The following is an 18,770-nucleotide window of genomic DNA, read 5'->3' as shown; positions in this document are numbered from 1 at the left end:
AGAGATCCACTATGCAAATGCAAGGTACTATATAACAAAAGAAACTCCATTAGGTACTAAAGCAGAGCACATCCGTCCAACGCTAAAAATAAAATGGAAACTGTAGCAACTAAGTAGTATAATGATGAAGAAGGGATCGGTCAGGATCATTGATAAGAGCGTTCGATGCCCAAGATATAAAAGACAAGCCCAAACAACTCACCTCCATCGTCCCTGAGAGGGTAGAACCCAAGGAGGCTCATGTGGTCAAGATATATGAAAATGTCCCTCCTCTGTCCATCACTTTCAAATGGGGAAAACAAGCGTACAAATCAACGCCACTAAAAGATGGCTCCTCTAAACCGCAATGGCATATATGTCCACAAGGGCACAACATGATGCTTCACATGGAATATGATCCGATATCAGGGCAAGGTTTGGACGGTGGCAAAGGATTGATTGCTCCTTTTCTGGTAACAGACGAATTGTCACGAAGATCATGTAACACTGAGAGGCTGGGCTATTCACCTCCTTTGGTCATCTAGCTGAAACCAGAAGGAAAACAAGCAAAAGCTAGTGCAAGTTATGCTAGTATCATGACGGCAAGCAACACAGCGGAATTAAAGGGATTCATTAAGACGGAAGAGGACCCACGTCAATTGCTGGTGGGGGTGATATTTGGACACTCAAATTTAAGATAAAACATATAAAATCAAGGGATGGGATTAATCTCAATATGTGAATCAAATGGTCATCAAGCATACACAGGCTTAAACGAATGGAAGGACCTTATCAATGCGTTGATCAATATAAATATTTGTGAAATATCTCAAATATCATATCAAGAGGACTAATATTAGCAGGATTTGCCATCTAAGGCCTTATATGCTTGAAAGTTCTACAGTCGATCAATATGCACCTTAACCGCCAGACATACTTAGAGCTTGTCATAAGCATCGCAATTGAGACCAAACTGTGGGCAGGTACTCCCACGGCCATAATATCTCTCTCCTCATCATATTGGAGAAGTTTGGATAAAAACTGACAAGTTTTGAGAGACTCCTTCAATTAAATGACTCTTAACAACTGGACCCATAAAAGACCTCATCAAATAACATCATATTAAGGTAAAGCTTTGCAGATATCATAAATTGGCCGTAATATGCCTTCAGTCCAAAATTCATCAAGTTTGGGCATCATTCGATAGGATCTCCTGACTTGCCATCGGGTAAAATAGGCTTACCTGACAAACTCACTATTGGTAATTGGGAATTGCTTTGTGTTAAAACCCGTTGTTATCTATGTTTTGGACCTAAGTTTCCTAATTATTATGGGCACTTTTGTCCATATCATAATTTTTTAATAAAATATAAGCTAAGATGTGAGAACGGGTAAGGTGAACCTCACGTTACTCTCTCCTCTCTTCTCTTTCATCTTTTCTCTCTTCTCTCTTTCTTTTCGTCTTCTTTTCCCTCTCTCTCTAGTTTTGACAGAATTTACTTTTCACAGCACTGTTCACAGTACAGTTCATGAGTATTGTTGACACTCTATATTCTTTAATATGGTATCAAAGCAAGTTCTAAGCTGATTCTTTTGTCTTTCATTTTCTTTCCTTCTTTTATTTATCATAAGACCCTAATTTGTGACGTTCGATGCTGCTGTGGTGTTCAATGCTACTATATGTTATTTCTCTCCCAAGATCAAGATCTATAGAGAGATCATGATTTAGAAAATAATAATAAAACCCTAACTTGTGGTGCTCGATGTTGTTGTTTGCGTGATTTCTCTCCCGAGATCAAGATCTAGAAAGTGATCGTGACCTAGTTTCAAGTTGCTGCCAGTCTATGCTGCTGTGTGTGTGTTTTCTCTTTTGAAACAAGGACTGCAGAGAGATGGTGACCTAGTTCCAATGTTGACAACAAGGTGATGCTCAAATGTGTTCAATGTGGAGTTGCACTAATTTCTTCAAGTATGAGAATGTGACCAGATCTGAATGATAAGTATCTCTCTCCTTTTTTTGAGTCTTTCTTTAACGTTGTACTAGGCTTGTGTGAGTAACTAAGATTGGTCAATCGTGTTGTCCTTATTCTCCTTTATCTTTCTATGCTCATGGATAAGGAAATTAAACCTGAAATTCTTAGTCTTCTAAAATTGTGGAGATACATATCACCTCAGTAAAATTAAATGAGGCCAATTATGTTTATGGGCTTAACACGTCAAAGTATCGCTTGGTGCAAGGGGGAATATGAAATATTTGACTAAGGACAAGCCTAGTAGTTATGATAGTAGATATGAAGAGTAGATGAGGGAGAATTATATAATCATGACCTGGTTATGGAGTAGTATGGAACCCCAAATCAGAGGCAATGTGATACTTCTTGATACAGCTAAGGTTGGGGCAAGGTTGGTAAGCCTGTTTGGGCAGACTACGTTACACATCTAAGAGTGATGAACCTTTATCTTAGTGGACTCAGGGATCACCGACAATAGTTGGATTCTGTTGGTGACACTATTGTGCTTTTCAAAGAAGAATATAATAAACTTGTTAAACAAGTAGAGCAGCCTATGGTTCCCTCTCCCACTTCTACTGCCACCCTAGCCAATTCAGGTACTTTTGTGCTCTAGTCTCTCATAAACCTATTATATGGGTTATTGACTAAGGACCATCTCATCACGCCTAGTGAGTCATCTATTTTTGTATCTCTAAATAAGTGTATTCCTAATTCCTCTGTTACCTTGGCTGATGGATCATTGTCCAATGTGTCATGGCATAGTACAGTTGGGCCCCTTTCTCCATCATCAGTACTATTCGTTCTAAAGTTTCATTTCAGTTTATTATTTAGAAGCAAATTAACCAAATCTCTTCATTGCTTTGTAACTTTTTATCCTTCTTGTGTCTTTCAGGATCTGAAGATGATGAGGACGATTGGTGCCAGGTATGAATCAGGCAAATTGTACTACTTGGATCATAACCTCATTGGTGTTGCTCTTCACTTTGCTGATTCTCCTAATGGCATTATCGGCTTCATCCTTCTTTCAAGAATTGTTAGTCCCTTCTTTAGAGCTTGTGTTTGCTTTAGAGTGTGAAGCATGTCAATTAGGTAAGTATCATAGGGCATCATTTCATCCTAGAGTTGACAACTGGAGACTTGTTCGGTTACAGTGGTTCCTTTCAATATAAAGGGTTCAGCTATACTACAAAGTTTGTATGATAGTAGGTATTTTGTAACTTTCATGGATGATTATTCGTGATGGTCTAAGCAGGGTGATGACCTTAAACTTCCCCTTAACCCATCCCATGCCCGGTTAAAAGGGCATGGTTGTGTTAGGTTGGCAGCTAACATAAAATTTTTTCAAAACTCATCATAAATCCTGATAAACTTGTAGCATCAGCTTATGCCAGGGAATTCCCCAAAAGCAACGCGCTATACCGAAATCCGGGTATAGTGGGAAATGAGCAAGAGGTAGCTAGGGCGTTTCTCAGAAGCGACAAGCAGTACTAGACCCCAAGTACAATGAGAAATGAGCAAAGCGTTAGCTAGGGCATTCCCCAGAAGCAACGCACTGCAGCACCGCCCGGTAAAGAAGCAGGTTCAAGAGAATAGGATTCGTTTAGCCACATGTAATGGAAAAACACTTATATGTAAGAGTATGGAGTTAGTGGATACAATGAGACGAAGGAGAGTAAACATAGCTTGTCCATAGGAAACTAAATAGAAAGGAGAAAAGTTAAAAAAATAGATAGGTATAAACTATGGTATACAAGAAAGGATAATAATAAAAATGGCGTAGGCATAATAGTAGATAAAGATTTAAAAGATAAAGTAATTAATGTCAAAAGAATAGGTGGTAGGCTCTTATTTATTAAACTCTCATTAAAAGAAGAGATAATTAACGTAATTAGCGCTTATGCACCACAAGTATGATTAGATGATATAATTAAGAGACAATTTTGGGAGGACATAGATAGAATAATCCAAGACATACCAAACAGAGAGAGGACCTTTTTAGGAGGGGGCCCAAATGGTCATGTAGGAAAAGATAGTAGAGGATATGAAGGTGAAACTATTCTAGATTTTGTTATGGCCTACGACCTAGCAATAGCAAACACTTACTTTAAAAAGCGAGATGAACATTTAATAACCTATAAAAATGGAACACATAAAAGCCAGATAGACCTCTACCTAGTTAAGAAGGTAGATAGACCATCATATAAAGACTGGAAGGTTATCCCAGGAGAGAGTTTGACTACCCAATATATGCTCATGGTCATGGACGTCTGCATAAAGACATGAGGAGAAGGGTGGAAAGTAATGGGCGTCCAAGAACTAGGTTGTGAAATTTTTAAAAATGTGAAAATAGACTTAGTTAGGGATAAATTAGTTGAAGAAAGAAAATGAAACTCTGAACATGAAGCCAGTGTAATATGGATTGAGATGGCAGAATGTATCAAGAAAGTGGCAAAAGATGTTTTAGGAGAATCTAGAGGGAAAAGAAACTTCGATAAGCAAAACTTGTTGGTGGAATGATGAGATTCAGAAAGACATTAGCAAATCATGTTACAAAAGTTGGTAGTATGATAGAAACAATCAAAACTTAAAAAAATACAAAAATGCTAAGAAAAATGCTAAACAAATAGTAAATAAAGCTAAACTTAAGGCATATGATAATCTATACAATAAACTGAGAACAAAAGAAGGCAAAAAAAGATATCTTCAAATTAGCAAAAATAAGAGAGAAAAGTGTAGGGATCTAAACCATATTAAATGCATTAGGAGTGAGGATCAAAATATCTTGTTGAAGGATGACGAAGTCAACGAAAGGTGGAGTCCATTTTCAAAAATTATTAAATGACGAACACAATGAGAACATAGTGGTAGAATGGACTATTGGTACAAGTGACGGCGGAGGTCATAAATACAATCGTAGGATTAGGATGTTGGAAGTGAAAGAAGCTTTGAAAATGATAAAGATAGGAAACGCATTATGATCAGATGATATCCCGATAGAAGTTTGGAAGTGCATGGGAGAAATTAGTATTGCGACTGGCTGACGAAGTTGTTCAATAAGGTGTTGAGAATAAAGAAAATTCCAGACGAATGGAGAAAAAGTATAGTGGTCCCCCTATTTACACGAACAAATGAGACATACAAAATTGTGCAAACTATCGAGGGATCAATCTTATGAGCCATACTATGAAGCTCTGGAAGAGAGTCATTGAGCAACGACTAAGGCATGAAACGAGTGTATCGGAAAATCAATTTGGTTTTATGCCAGGAGGATCAACAACGGAGGCTATTTTCCTACTTAGGCAACTGATTGAGAAGTTTAAGGCGAAGGGTAAAGACCTCCACATAGTCTTTATTGATCTAGAGAAAGCTTATCAAAGAGTACCTCAAGATTTAATTCGGCAGGTGTTAGAAAAGAAAGGCGCCTCTAAACACTACATCGACTTGATGAGAGATATATACGATGGAGCACTAACTAGTGTACGAACAACTAATGGAGAGACGAGCAAGTTTTCAGTTATAATAGGTCTACATCAAGCGTCAGCATTGAGCCCATACCTCTTTGTCTTAGTTATGGATGACTTAACTAGGCACCTACATCACGAGGTATCATGGTGCATGTTGTTCGCAAATGATATAGTTTTAATTGATGAGACTCGAAACGGCGTCAACACAAAAAACTTTTGAGGGATGCTCTAGAATCCAAAGGTTTTAAATTTAGTTGAACTAAAACAAAATATATGAAGTTTAGTAATAATAATAGTAGAGATGAGGAAGTAGTCAAGATTGACGACCAGAAAGTACAAACAAGACCGCACTTTTGATACCTTGGGTCGATAATTTAGGAAAATAGAGAGATCGAGGAAGATGTCGCACACAGACAGTGATTTAAAAAGCGGACCGCCGAGCACCTGGGCGCATCGCCCAAGCCTAGGCACCCTAAAAAAGCAGTGGTTCCTGATCACTCGCCTCGGCGGCCACCCAACGCTCAGTCCTGGACGACTGCCCAGGTCTAACACCCGGCCCAGAGGTGTAAATAGCTTTCAGTGGGGGCATTTTTTGTCCATTTGTTTTATACTAACGGGTCAAAAATGTTTGAAACGTAAAACTTGTTGAAGCCCATTTTCGAGAAAGAAAGCCCCTAAAAAACTAGTGTTTTGGTGACTTCTTTAGGATCGAAGGGTTTCTCAAAGTTATGAGAAATTGATCAAAACATCAACCATTGATATTAGATTTAATTTTTGATGTTTTATAAATCTATTGGGGGGTTTTTTAGAAGATTTTGACCTTAGAAGCATCTTTGAGGTGGAAGTTTCGAGATTGAGCAATCAAACTCAAAGTACGTGATTTTTTTTTTATTGCTTGTATAAATTGCATTATTTTGAAATGTCTTCTTCAGGATCTAATAAGAGTGGTGATCTCGATTGGAAATACGGCTCCAACCTAGATCTTAATGATAAAAATTGCATAAGATGCAATTTTTGTGAGAAGGATACAAAAAGGGGCATAAACCAATTTAAAAAATAGCTTGCTAGTATCGGGGGGATGTTGCTCCATGTAAAAAGACTCCTAATGCTGTTAAAGAGGAAATAATCAATTTTTTTAATATGGTAAAAATGAAAAAAGATGAGAGATTTACCTCCATAGTAAAGATTAGGTCTGGGGTTCAGGTCAATTATGATGATGATGATAGTGATGAGGATGGAATTGGGAAGGGATGCCAAAAGGTAGAAGTGGAACAATCCATTATTAGGGGAAAGGAAAAGGGAAAGGGAGTTGTAATTGCTTCTGATTTTGGGAGTAAGAAGCCTTAGGTTGGAGGCTCTGTGGATAATTTTTTTGCCTCGGCCTGACCTTGAGGTTGTAGGAGAGAAAACAAAGAAGCAAACCACTATTGAAAATAGAATAAAGAAAGAAGAGAGAGATAGAGCTTCTTATTATCTTACTACATGGTTTTATGAGGCGAGCATTCCTTTCAATACCGCTCAATTAAGCAACTTCTATGCCACGGTAGAGGCAATTGGCCAATTTGGACCTGGGATGAAACCCCGAACCCCATATGAGCTTTCAAAGCCTCATTTGAAAAAAGCGGTGAGTGTCACGAAGGAAGCTGTAGAAGTTACGAAGAATGCATGGGCTCAGTATTGGGTTTCTATTATGACTGATGCTTGGAATGATAGGAAGAGAAGAAGTCAAATGAATTTGCTTGTGAATTATCCTTTAGGGACTTTTTTTTTTTAGGTTTATTGATGCCTCTGATCATATCCATGATGCCCATTACATATTCCAATTTATAGAAAAGGGAATCAAGGAGGTTGGGGAGCATCATGTTGTACAGGTTGTCACAGACAATGCTGCTCCTAATGTTGCTGCAGCTAATTTGTTGTGCATAGCTTATTTTAGAATCTTTTGGACACCATGTGCATCACATTGTATAGACCTCATGTTTGAGGTTCTTGGTGGTTTAACCGAGATATCAGGTGCAGTGAAGAAGGCAAAGTCAGTTACAAATTTCATTTATGGCCACTATCTCACCCTCAGCACAATGCGCAGATTTACAAAGAAGAAAAAGATTGTGAGGCATGGGGTCACGAGATTTACGACATGGTACTTATGCCTAGATAGCATACATTCGAGGAGAGTACAGTTGAGGCAAATGTTTACCTCAAGTGACTGGAGAGTATGCAAGTGGTCCAAGGATCAGGCTGGGAAGAAGGTGAAAGATATTCTCCTTTCTAAGGTTTTATGGAGAGGAGTGAAGGGCACTCTTAAGGTATTTTTTCCTCTTGTCAACGTCCTTCGCATTGTTGATAGTGACAAGCCTTGTATGGGCTATATATATGAGGCTATGGAGAAATGCAAAAGAGAGAGAGCCCAAAATGTTGATGATGATGAGAACTGCTACAAGCCTGTTTGGGAGATTATTGATGAGAAGTGGGATAGGCAGCTACATCGGCCATTGCATGCAGCAGGTTATTATTTGAACCCAGCATTTCTTTATATTGACAAGGATATACACACAAATGACACAATTATGGTTGGAATTAATAAGTGTGTAGATATGCTAGTCCCTGATCCTGATATCTAGGGTATTATATGAGCTAATGAGCTGATAAATTAGAAGTGCTCATTAAAGTCTTTTGGGAGTCCAATGGTGATGAGGAAAAAGACCAAAATTGATCCACGTAGTAATAATATTCTTAAGTTCATCAAGTTCAAGTAATCAACTTTCATTTTTATAATTCTATTATTTATTTATGATTTTATTCTATATCTTTACAGCCAATTGGTAGAGCTAACATGGGTGTAGTTCTCCAAATTTACAAAAGTTGGCCATTCGGATCTTAAACCTAACCACTTCTTCATCCGATTGTGAGCGCAATTGAAGTACTTTTGAAGGGGTAAGGCCGTAAGGCTAATTTGTATAATTGTATTAATAATACATGAACCATAGTTTTTAATTAGTTTCATTTGATTTTGTTAGATTCATACAAAGAAAAAGAATAGGCTTGAATCAAAGAGGCTCAATGACCTAATCTATGTCAAGTATAATCGATTCTTGAAGAACATGTTTGCTAAGAGAGATAAGAGAGGCCCCATCAGATCAAAAAATATGGACAATGCTATAGAGTGGTTAGTTGATGATGATGAGGTCAAGGGGCATGAAGGATTGACATGGGACATGGTCATGGATGCTTCAGGGACATCAGTTGAACCTCTTAGGGCCACTAGATCTTCTGCACAGAGAACGATGGTGGAGGAGGAAGAAGGGGCAGATTCATAAGAGACAGAGGAGGACAGCCAATATGTCAAAGAGGGTGATGACTCCGATGAATATGATGTCAATGCAGTTGACCCTAATTTTTCTGATGATGAATGATGAATGTTGAATAATTATTAAACTTTGAACTTTGATTGAACTATTGTCTATTGAAGATTCTTTTGAGTCTTCAAGTATTACTTTCATTTTTGTTTTCTTCCTCATGGTGGTGTAATACTGTAATGTGATATGTGGATAGTGAATTTGTAGTTCCACTAGTTTGGTACTATTTGGTAACTTTAGTTCGGTACTTTGGTTGGTTGGTAATTTTTTAGTTTTAAATGGATATGGATTATGGACCGACTTATGGTTATGCTTATGGAGTGTGTGCTAATGTGTAGTATACTTTGAATTCTGATGTGCCCTAAATACCTAGTCCATATATTTTATATAATATATAACTATAGATACCTTTTTTTATTCAACTGGACCGCCCATGTTCTAGGCACCCACCTAGGAGCCTGTCTAAGCGCTGGGCGGCCTAGCCCCTCAGGCTGCTTAGGACCCGCCGAGCGCTTTTTGAAACACTGCATACAAAATTAGAGCTGGTTGGGTGAAGTGGAGATGTGCAATTAGAATTTTATGTGATCGTCGCATACTAATGAGGTTGAAGGGAAGTTCGATAGGACAAAAATGAGACCAGCTTTGCTCTATGGGGCGGAATTGTTGGGCGGACAAAAAACAATATACCCATAGAATGAGTGTAGAGGAGATGAGGATGTTGAGATGTATGAGTGGCAAGACAAGAAGGGATAGAATTCGAAATAATTCTATTCGAGAGAATTTAGGAGTGGCACCAATAGGCGAAAAAATGAGAGAGAGTAGACTTAGGTGGGCTGGCCAAGTGTGGCGCCGACCAAGTACAACACCTGTTAGGAGGTGCGAGTTAGTTCAAGTGGAAGGACTGAAAAGGGCAAGGAGTAAGCCCAAAAGAATGTGGTTGGAAGTAGTCCGAAAAGATATGAATACTTATGGCCTCACTGAGGATATGGCTTTTAATAGAGCAGAATAGAGAATCGGGATTCATGTAGCTGACCCCAATTAATTAGGAAAAGGCTAAAATGATGATAAAGATGATGATGGATGATTATTCACAAATGACATGGTTACATTTAATACAACAGAGATCTGACATTTTCTCCATTTTTAAATTGTTTCACAAGGAGTTCCAGACTCAATTTAATAAGAATGGTGTATTTTGCGTTCTGATAATGCTAAAGAGTATCTTTCTTAATAATTACAAAATTATTTTGCTGAAAATGGAATTTTGCACCTAACTTCTTGTGCACATACTCCTCAACATATGGGATTGCTAAAAGGAAAAATCAACACTTACTTGAAGTAGCCCATTCTTTGCTTATTAATATGCATGTTCCAAATGTTTATTGGTGACTGCATGCTATTTAATTAATTGTATGACCTTTTCAATCTTAAATAAAAAAACACCACACTCGGTTCTCTTTCCTAATGCTCCCCTGTTTGTTGTTCCTCCTTGAGTTGTTTTGTTTGTTTGCTTTGTTTAAATGTTAGGTACCGATAATGATAAGCTAGATCCATGAGCCGTCAAGTGTCTCTTTCTCGAATATTCATGCTTTTAGAAAGGTTATCATTGTTATCATCTTGGTTAACGAAATAAAGTTGTTTATGCTGATGTTACATTTTTCTAAAATACTCCATATTTTTCAAAAGAGAGTCGTCTGCTTGATACAAATATTTGTTATCCTACTTCAAAAGGAGTCTCAAAGTCCTCGCCTTCTATGATTCCTCTTCCTATTCTTGTTCATACTTCTTCTTTGCCTGACTCCACTGAATCTAATACACCTACACATTGTTAAATGCAGGGTGGGCATCCCCCACTGACTCAGCCAGGCACTCAATCATCATCATTGTCTACTGATCCACATCCTTCTTGTTGTGATGATGTACCGATTGCCAAAGGTATCAGGTCTTGTACTCAACATCCGATTGCACATTTTGTTGCCTTTACATTTTTGTCTCCATCATATCAAAATTTTGCTCTAGCCCTTTCATCTATTTCTGTTCCTAAGTCCTACCAGGAAGCACTTTCTCATACTAGGTGGCAGAGAGCAATGGAAGAGGAGATAGATGCCCTTCATTCAAATGATACATGAGAATTCACTGAGTTAACAGTTGGAAAAAGGAATTTTAGGTGTAGATGGGTTGATGCAATCAAATATCAACCTGATAGCCCTATAGAAAGATTAAACGCCTGATTAGTAGCTAAAGGATACACACAAACATTTGGCATTGACTACTCTGAAACATTTGCTTTTGTTGTTAAACTAAATACAATTCAAGCAGTTATATATGTGGCCACCAACAAGGAATGGCCATTGTGGCACTTCCTCCATGGCGATTTACTAGAAGAGGTGTACATGGAGCAGCCGCCTGGGTTTGTTGCTCAGGGGGGGTCGGATATAGCGTGTAAGTTGAAAAAAGCCATTTATGGCCTGAAACAGTCCCCATGGGCTTGGTTTGACAAGTTCAGTGAAATTGTTATAACATACGGATTTTGGCGCAATCATGCAAATCATTCAGTGTTTATTTAAAGACAGGACTCTAGAATAATTGTTTTAGTTGTCTATGTTGATGATAGTGTTGTTATTGGCAATGATCAAGAAGGAATCAGTTTTTAAAGAGACATCTAAAACAATATGTTCATACTAAAGATTTGGGTCAGCTAAGGTATTTTCTAGGAAATGAAGTAGTCAGATCAAAGTATGGCAGTACTTTGTCTCGAAGAAAATATGTGAGTGATTTGTTGGCAGAAACTGGAATGTTGGGTGCTCGACCAGTGGATACTCCTATGGATTCAATTATGAAATTATTAACTGATTAAGGGCCATTGTTTTGAGGATTCAGGAAGGTATAGAAGATTGGTTGGTAGACTGATTTATTTGATCATCACCAAGCCTGATATTGCTTTCGCAACAAGTTTTGTGAGTCAATTTATGCATGCTCCGAGGATTCCTGACTAGGATGTTGCTCGTAGAATTTCAAATTATCTGAAGGGAGTCCCAGGTCGAGATCTGATTTACAAGCAAAATAATCATTTGGCATTGAAGGTTGCTTAGATGCTGATTAGGTTGGTTCACCATTTGATAGGCAGTCCACAGGTTTTTGTACATTCATTGGTGGAAACTTGGAAACATGGAGAAATAAGAAACAAAATACACTACATGTGAATTGGTACTGGAAACTTCCATTCATTGTACATTCATTGGTGGAAACTTCCAGAGGCCTGCATCAAGGAGGTCCACTATCTCCATTCCTCTTCACCATCATGGTAGAGATTTATCCATTTCGATATCCAGACTTTACAAGCAACTATTAAGTAGGTTCAAATCTTTCTAGTGCCGGCCCCTCGGTTTCCCACATCCAATACGCAGATGGTACTTTAGTCCTACTATGCGAGCCCCCAACAAATCAACATCATCTGGTTGTTCAGAAGCTGCTTGGAGCTCACAACTGGTTTGTGGTCAATATGCCCAAATCTGAATTGTTTGGTGTTGTGATGCCCCATGACATGGTTGAATTGGGTGAATGGATGAGACCCAACCAAAAACGTACATTGGTATGCTACTGTGAGCCAAGGAAAACTCAATGGGCCGCCATCGTGAAAAGGTTTGTTTAATCAGACTTGCAGCTTGGAACGGGTAGTTTCTATCTCTTGGAGTAAGCATTACTTTGATCGAAGCAAGCTTAACCGACATTCCGAAATGTCCATCTACAAAATTCCCCTGTCAATTGTGAAGAAGCGAGAATGCTGTACGCGTGAATTCCTCTGTAACAGGGCGGGTCACTGTCACAAGCCCCATCGGTTTGAAGGGATGTGGACTGCAAACCTAAAGCAGGCAAGATGACTCGGCACCCTTAAGCATTGCAATAGTGCTTTGCTAGGAAAGTGGTGGTGGTGCTTTGCACACGGCAACGACCAGCTGTAGCAGCAATTTGTGAAGCACAAATAGGGTACCATTGACGCCATCTGGCTGCCAATAGGCCCAGCCATTGACCGAGCGTTTGTTGCTGGAAACTGGAAAGGCCATGCCAAGCTGCATAATGGGTTCTCCATACTGACCAGATATACAGCCAAAAAAAGGAACCTGATCAAATTCTTCCGCGACCTTTGAAAGGTGAGAACACCCTGCAAGAGCCTTCCCTAGCTTCTACGCCATTGGCGCCAACAAATATATCACTATTGCTGCCAACAAAGATATCCCTCTCTCTCTCTCTCTCTCTCTCTCTCTCTCTCTCTCTCTCTCTCGCTCTCTCTCATGAAACACAGGGTGACCAGTTTGTGTGGTTCTCATGTTTCTGCCAAGACCTTTGCAACTGGGAAATCGACCTTGTCTATTCCTTACAATCGGTCCTTGTGATGGTGTGGTTGCTGCATCTAAACATCTACTTTATCCCAAGAATAGGCCAAAACAGGATCATCTGGTTCCCCCTCCCTTCCAGGCCCTTCTCAGTTGCATCCTTCCACTCAACCATTACTAACCAATTTCTTTGCTAAACATTTCAAAGAAGGCCCTACCATTAGCCTCATCCAAAGTTGGGGTTTCTCCTGAGGTTTCTAACCACCTAATTGATGCATCATATGTCGGGCAGAGGAGGAATCAATCCCCCATCTGTTCATCCATTGAAAGTTCACGAACCAAATATGGCCCTTCCTACTAGATTTGTTCACCTATTGTGGGTTGTGCCCGAGCCACCATCAGACAACTGTTTTGGTATTGCACTTTACCCCTTTTTACACCTGTGGGCATTCACATATGGCATCTCTCAATATTAGCTACAAATATGGACCACATAGATTGAGCAAATTAGGTAAATTTTTCACAACACCAAGAGAACCCTTGCAGTCCTCGTAGACCCATAAAAGCAACAACTACTTTATATCTCTGGCCTGCAAAGATTTTAAATTATTCTCCATTGTAGGCCTGGACAGCAAATGGAAATATATTATTTGCTCTATCCCACCCAGAATCTAAAGATCAGCTCAGTGGATCCTACCTCCTCAGGGCTTCTTCAAGTTAGATCTCGATGGAACATCTTTCAGTATCATGGGCCTTGCTGGTTTCAGGGGTATCTTTAGAGACCATAGAGAACACACCCTTCTCTACTCCAACCCAGCAGGAATCACTGAACATGCCAAATCCCAAATTTTGCTGATGGGGCTCTAACTTCTTGACAAGGTCTAGGGTCAGGACCTAGTGGTGGAGGGCAACTCAATGTCAGCTCATGGGCCACTGGTGTCTAACTTCACTGCTGGCGCTTGTAGAGAAAGTTTTATCGAACATTTCAAATAATGAAGTCCATTAGAGTCGCTTTCAACAACATTTTGAGATAGGCAAATTCAGTTGCCACCTCCATTAGTAAGGATGGGGTCGGTTGTCCAGCACTACTTATCTAACGACCACAACCTTTGGAAGACACGTGAACACTTCCTCTTGATCACACAAACATTTTGTACAAACAAACAGTTTCCACATTTTGTGACTTTTAGACCAAATTTTGTACATCTCGTTCCATTTTTGTATGACTCATACAATCAATACAGAGTTTCTTCATCAAAAAATAAAACATAAAAATTCAGGTAAAGAAAAACAGGATAATCGTAGCAGAACCGGAAGATGGTACCAACTTACAAGTTGGAACTTTGTCACTGCATGAGTAGCCCTCCTGTAGGCAGCGAAATACATCTGAAGTCTTCCTGTAACCAACATTTTAGAATGCCCATCAAATGCTGAAAGTATCTCAAAATGACTATCCTCCATACATCCCAAAAATTTCTAAGGCATTATGAGTTTTCATAATGAGGTAAGATATGAAATCTAAGAGTTATGGACAAGTTCATAAATAAATCAAGAAGCAAATTTCAAGCAATAAAAAAAGCTGAAAAGAAAAAAATGGAAATTCTCACTTAAAATGTCAAGGAATTAACTGTATTGGTATCTGCTTTTTTCCTTATTCCTTGTCATTACATATATGTGCCGTTTGCAGCAATAATTATATGCGCTATTTATATCATTTGTGCATGGTAGGCTCGCAGATATTGGCTCACTAGGCATGTTGACAACTAGAAACTATTTTTAACCATTTGAGCGGCATTTCTTTTCTTCCACATAGAGTCGAAGCAGGTAATATAGTCCTTGAGGCATCTTTCTAACAGTGTGTTAGTCCCCTGTAATGTGTATCACTAAGACAAGCATCTTATTTTTACATGGCTTAATGGATTAGTTTAGATTTCATGATTACACCAATTTTCTTCCACATATAGTCGAAGCAGGCATCTTTCTAACAGTGTGTTAGTCCCCTGTAATGTGCTTCACTAAGACAAGCATCTTATTTTTACTTGGCTTAATGGATTAGTTTAGATTTCATGATTACACCAAACAATCTAAATATGACAGAAATAACAGTTTATATTCGCTTGCAAATGTTGTCTAACAAAAACACAGAAAGAACTAATAAGATATGAACACGAACTATTACTACTTGGATGCAATATCCGAATCTCTTGCACAAAACATAATCCCAATCCTTCCTGCTAGTGTTACTGCCACACGCTGCCCAAAACAAAACAACATGTGCCATTGTGATAAACGTATCTCAATATTATATTTAAGATTAGGCAACATTTTGTGACTCAATTTGTTTTGGCTAATCTAGGGGGAGTTTGTGAGGGAGGTTTGCGAGGGGTTCCACCCTTTCTATAAATATCATAAAAATTGCAGAACGACATAGGACTGAGTCATTTTGAGTTAAAAAAGGGGTGTATAATCATAGTACAAGTTACCTTCCTCATTCTTCAATTGGCATTTTGTAAGAGTCTATTTTTCTCATTATTACACCCACCTCATTTCGCTCTCATCCAGTTTGTAGTGGCATTTCCCATCTCTCATAGATGATTCTTTCTCTCAAATTTCTTGGGCAGTTGATCTTTCCTTCAGGATACAATTTCTAGTCTTAGCATGTATGGATCATCAGATGGCTATTGGATGATGTGCCATCATGAGCACACCAATACCTTTCTTGACAATTTATCGATACTAGTGTTGTGAGAGATGCCTTTCAAACTTGGAGTATAGATTTGTCGTTGAACTTCCTCTTGAACATTTTGCCATTCAATGCACTATCCTAGGTACCATAACAGTCCTAGATTGGAAAGTTGATTGATTTTGGTTGCCTGATGAAAATTAAAACTGAACTACAAATAGCCTATAGGGCACTTCACATAAGCAGATTGCAGAGGAATGGAAAGGAAGTGACTGCTGGAAATATACCACGTGAACATCTACTAAAAATCAGCTGATAGTCACTATCACCTGAAGTCCAAGCTGGATGGCTGATCAACCACAATTTTTTATTTTCCCCCCGAAATCCTCATCTTGAAATATTATCTATTCAGTTGACTGTAATCAATATGAAGATTGAAAATCATGTGAAAACTTGATTATATTTTTTTTTCTCATAGTGATTACAACCCTATTCTCCAAGTAATTCCTAATCAGCCTCTTAATTTGGGCCCACCAGCAATTAAAAGCAACAAAGTAGAGAAAATCTGATGTAGGAGAATTTGAAGGAACAATAAAATTAGCAAGAAATGAATCCAAACACAAGAATAATTCAAAGAAACTTAGGGTTTCATCTCTATACCCAAATTAGGGTTCCAAAAGCCTAAGCTTTTCTCTCTTGCAATTTCTAAAAATCATGTAGAATGGCCCCCTCAAGGCCCCACACACCTCTAATATATTATAATTTAATGTTCCAAGCACAAAAAGTGTTCAATTAAATAAAACGTAATGACATTTTTACCCCTATAAACAATACCCATGAACAATACTCTTGAACAGTAATTGTAAATAGTACCCATGAAGTAAATAAAAAAATAAAAACCCTAGAATCCCAAAAAAACTAAATAACTCCAGAAATATTCCCTAGAACTAAACCTATAATATTTATGCTTTGAAATTGAAAAAAAAATTAAAAGTAAGACTAATTTTGCCCTCCATCATTTCCCCCTAGTTGGAGAAAACTTGTCCTCAAGTTTTGAAGCGTGCTAAGATAAATTTAGCATTCAAACCACCTTCTTCAACCTTCTTCTTCTTTGATGGATCAAATATTATTCATGGTAAAAAGAATTCATCAAGAAACGGATCCTGATATGTATATTAAGGAATCAATGCAAATTTATCAAATTTGGCTATTCTTGAACTACATTGAAAATCATGTAAGATACTCAAAACTCAATTTTTTTGGCCTTTAGAGGTTTTCTCGACATCTATTTCAATATTCGCTGAAATTAGGGCCACAATTTGTTGTTTGTGAGTTGACTACATTTCATTTGTGCTACGCTGATTCCAACACCCTAAATCTCTTGAATGCTTTATCTTTTCGATATTAATGAGATCTTCAAAGGCGTTGATTTCAATCAATCCTCTTGCTGGCTTCTCTCCATATACTTCACCCTCTTCCACAATATCTCCATCATCATCTTGATCCTTATCATAGATCTGATCTCCTAAAAAATCTTGTTGTTCATCTGAGTATGTATCGAAGATTGGTGGTGAATCCAAATCTACAACTTGTTGATTTTCGATGTAATCTGCGTCAAAAACAAAATATCATCCTTCAAATCGAAAACCCTCTAGTGATGTTCCCCACATCTAGGTCTTTTGTCACTATCCTCAAACAGGACTCCACACGGGGAGCACAAAAGTAAAAAAGCTTGTACTTGAGATCCTCTTGAGCTAAAAGATCACTGCATCAACTGCTAAACTTGCCTTTCAAGTTCCTCAATTCTCTCATATATGGGATCATGGAGCCGATATACGAAATTCCCCCTTCTACGGCCCTTTTTCACTGCCATGGATTCACCGAAATCACAAACCACAGGCACAATAATCAACAAAGAACTGCTCAAATCAACAAGATCTAGGTTGTTTTGGCAAAACTTTGGCCAAAATCAGCAAACCCGATACCCCACTGTAACTTCCCCGCTTAGTTGTTCATCTAGGGCACCAAACATTGACGCTATAGTACCATCAATCCAGTGCTTTTGTACAGTGCTACAATACTTCCGTACACTGCTACAGTACCTTTCGTGTAGATCGCTAGTTCTGATACCAATTTGATGCAGAAAATTTGAGGGAACAATAAAATCAACAAGAAACAAAGCCAAACACAAGAATAATTCAAAGACACCTAAGGTTTCTACTCTATACCCCAAGCTAGGATTCCAAAAGACCAGGCATTTTTCTCAGTCAATTTCTAAAAAGCATGTGGAATAACCCCCTCAAGGCCCCACACACCTCTTATATATTATAATTTAATGTTTCAGTACAAAAAGAGTCCAAACAAATTATTCATAACGACAGTTTTACCCCTATGAACAATACTCATGAACAGTAATTGTGGATAGTACTCATGAAGTAAATAAAAGAATAAAAACATTAGAATTCTAAAAATTAAAAAACCCTAGAAATAAACTCTAAAGCTAAAACTATAATATACATCCTTTGAAATTCAATAAAAATAAAAAATACGACTAATTTTTCCTTCCATCAAAATCTAAGCTTCCACGACCACAAACGAGCAAAGGAACCAACTCCAAAATAGACAAACAACTAGACAGTTGACAATAGGAAATCTTTAGTGCAAGACAAGGTGCAAATTGCATAAAGAATTTTCTTTTAGTTGAGGAAATTACATTTATGCCTAAGCATATCCCCAAGTTCTAGTTGCCCAAACAATCACAAGGAATAGATAGTCCATTACTTGTTAAGGTTATAATGATCAACATATGCAAATAAGGGGCTTTAACGAGAGAGATTAGTCTAGGAATCAGGTATGAAAACAAAAAAGACTCATGACACCTAATAAACCTAGACATGAAAACTTAAGGTCAGAACAACGAAAATTATGTTATCAGTCAACAA

At 38.2% G+C, this 18,770-nt stretch overlaps 1 protein-coding gene across 2 annotated transcripts in view; it reads right to left on the bottom strand.

The window, feature by feature from the left end:
• LOC18444952 (uncharacterized) overlaps positions 1 to 18,770 on the bottom strand; it is a 52,960-nt gene that overhangs the window by 7,227 nt on the left and 26,963 nt on the right. The window contains exons 16-17 of one of the 2 annotated variants that reach the window (XM_088855357.1): positions 14,478 to 14,542; positions 203 to 524 (exon numbers count right to left, since the gene is read on the bottom strand). In XM_088855357.1, the coding sequence (XP_088711483.1) occupies positions 517 to 524; positions 14,478 to 14,542 (73 nt within the window). In that variant the 3' untranslated portion in view covers positions 203 to 516. Of the gene's footprint in view, positions 1 to 202; positions 525 to 14,477; positions 14,543 to 18,770 lie in introns of those variants that run through there. The other variant, XM_011629021.3, reaches the window with a different exon arrangement.

Source organism: Amborella trichopoda, chromosome 13 (assembly GCF_054954075.1).
Source record: "Amborella trichopoda isolate Santa Cruz 75 chromosome 13, AtrichopodaSantaCruz75HAP2 v2.0, whole genome shotgun sequence".
NCBI classification, from domain to species: Eukaryota; Viridiplantae; Streptophyta; class Magnoliopsida; order Amborellales; family Amborellaceae; genus Amborella; species Amborella trichopoda.
The sequence above is the reverse complement of the archived record's forward strand: the minus strand, read 5'-3'. Positions and strand labels throughout refer to the sequence as shown.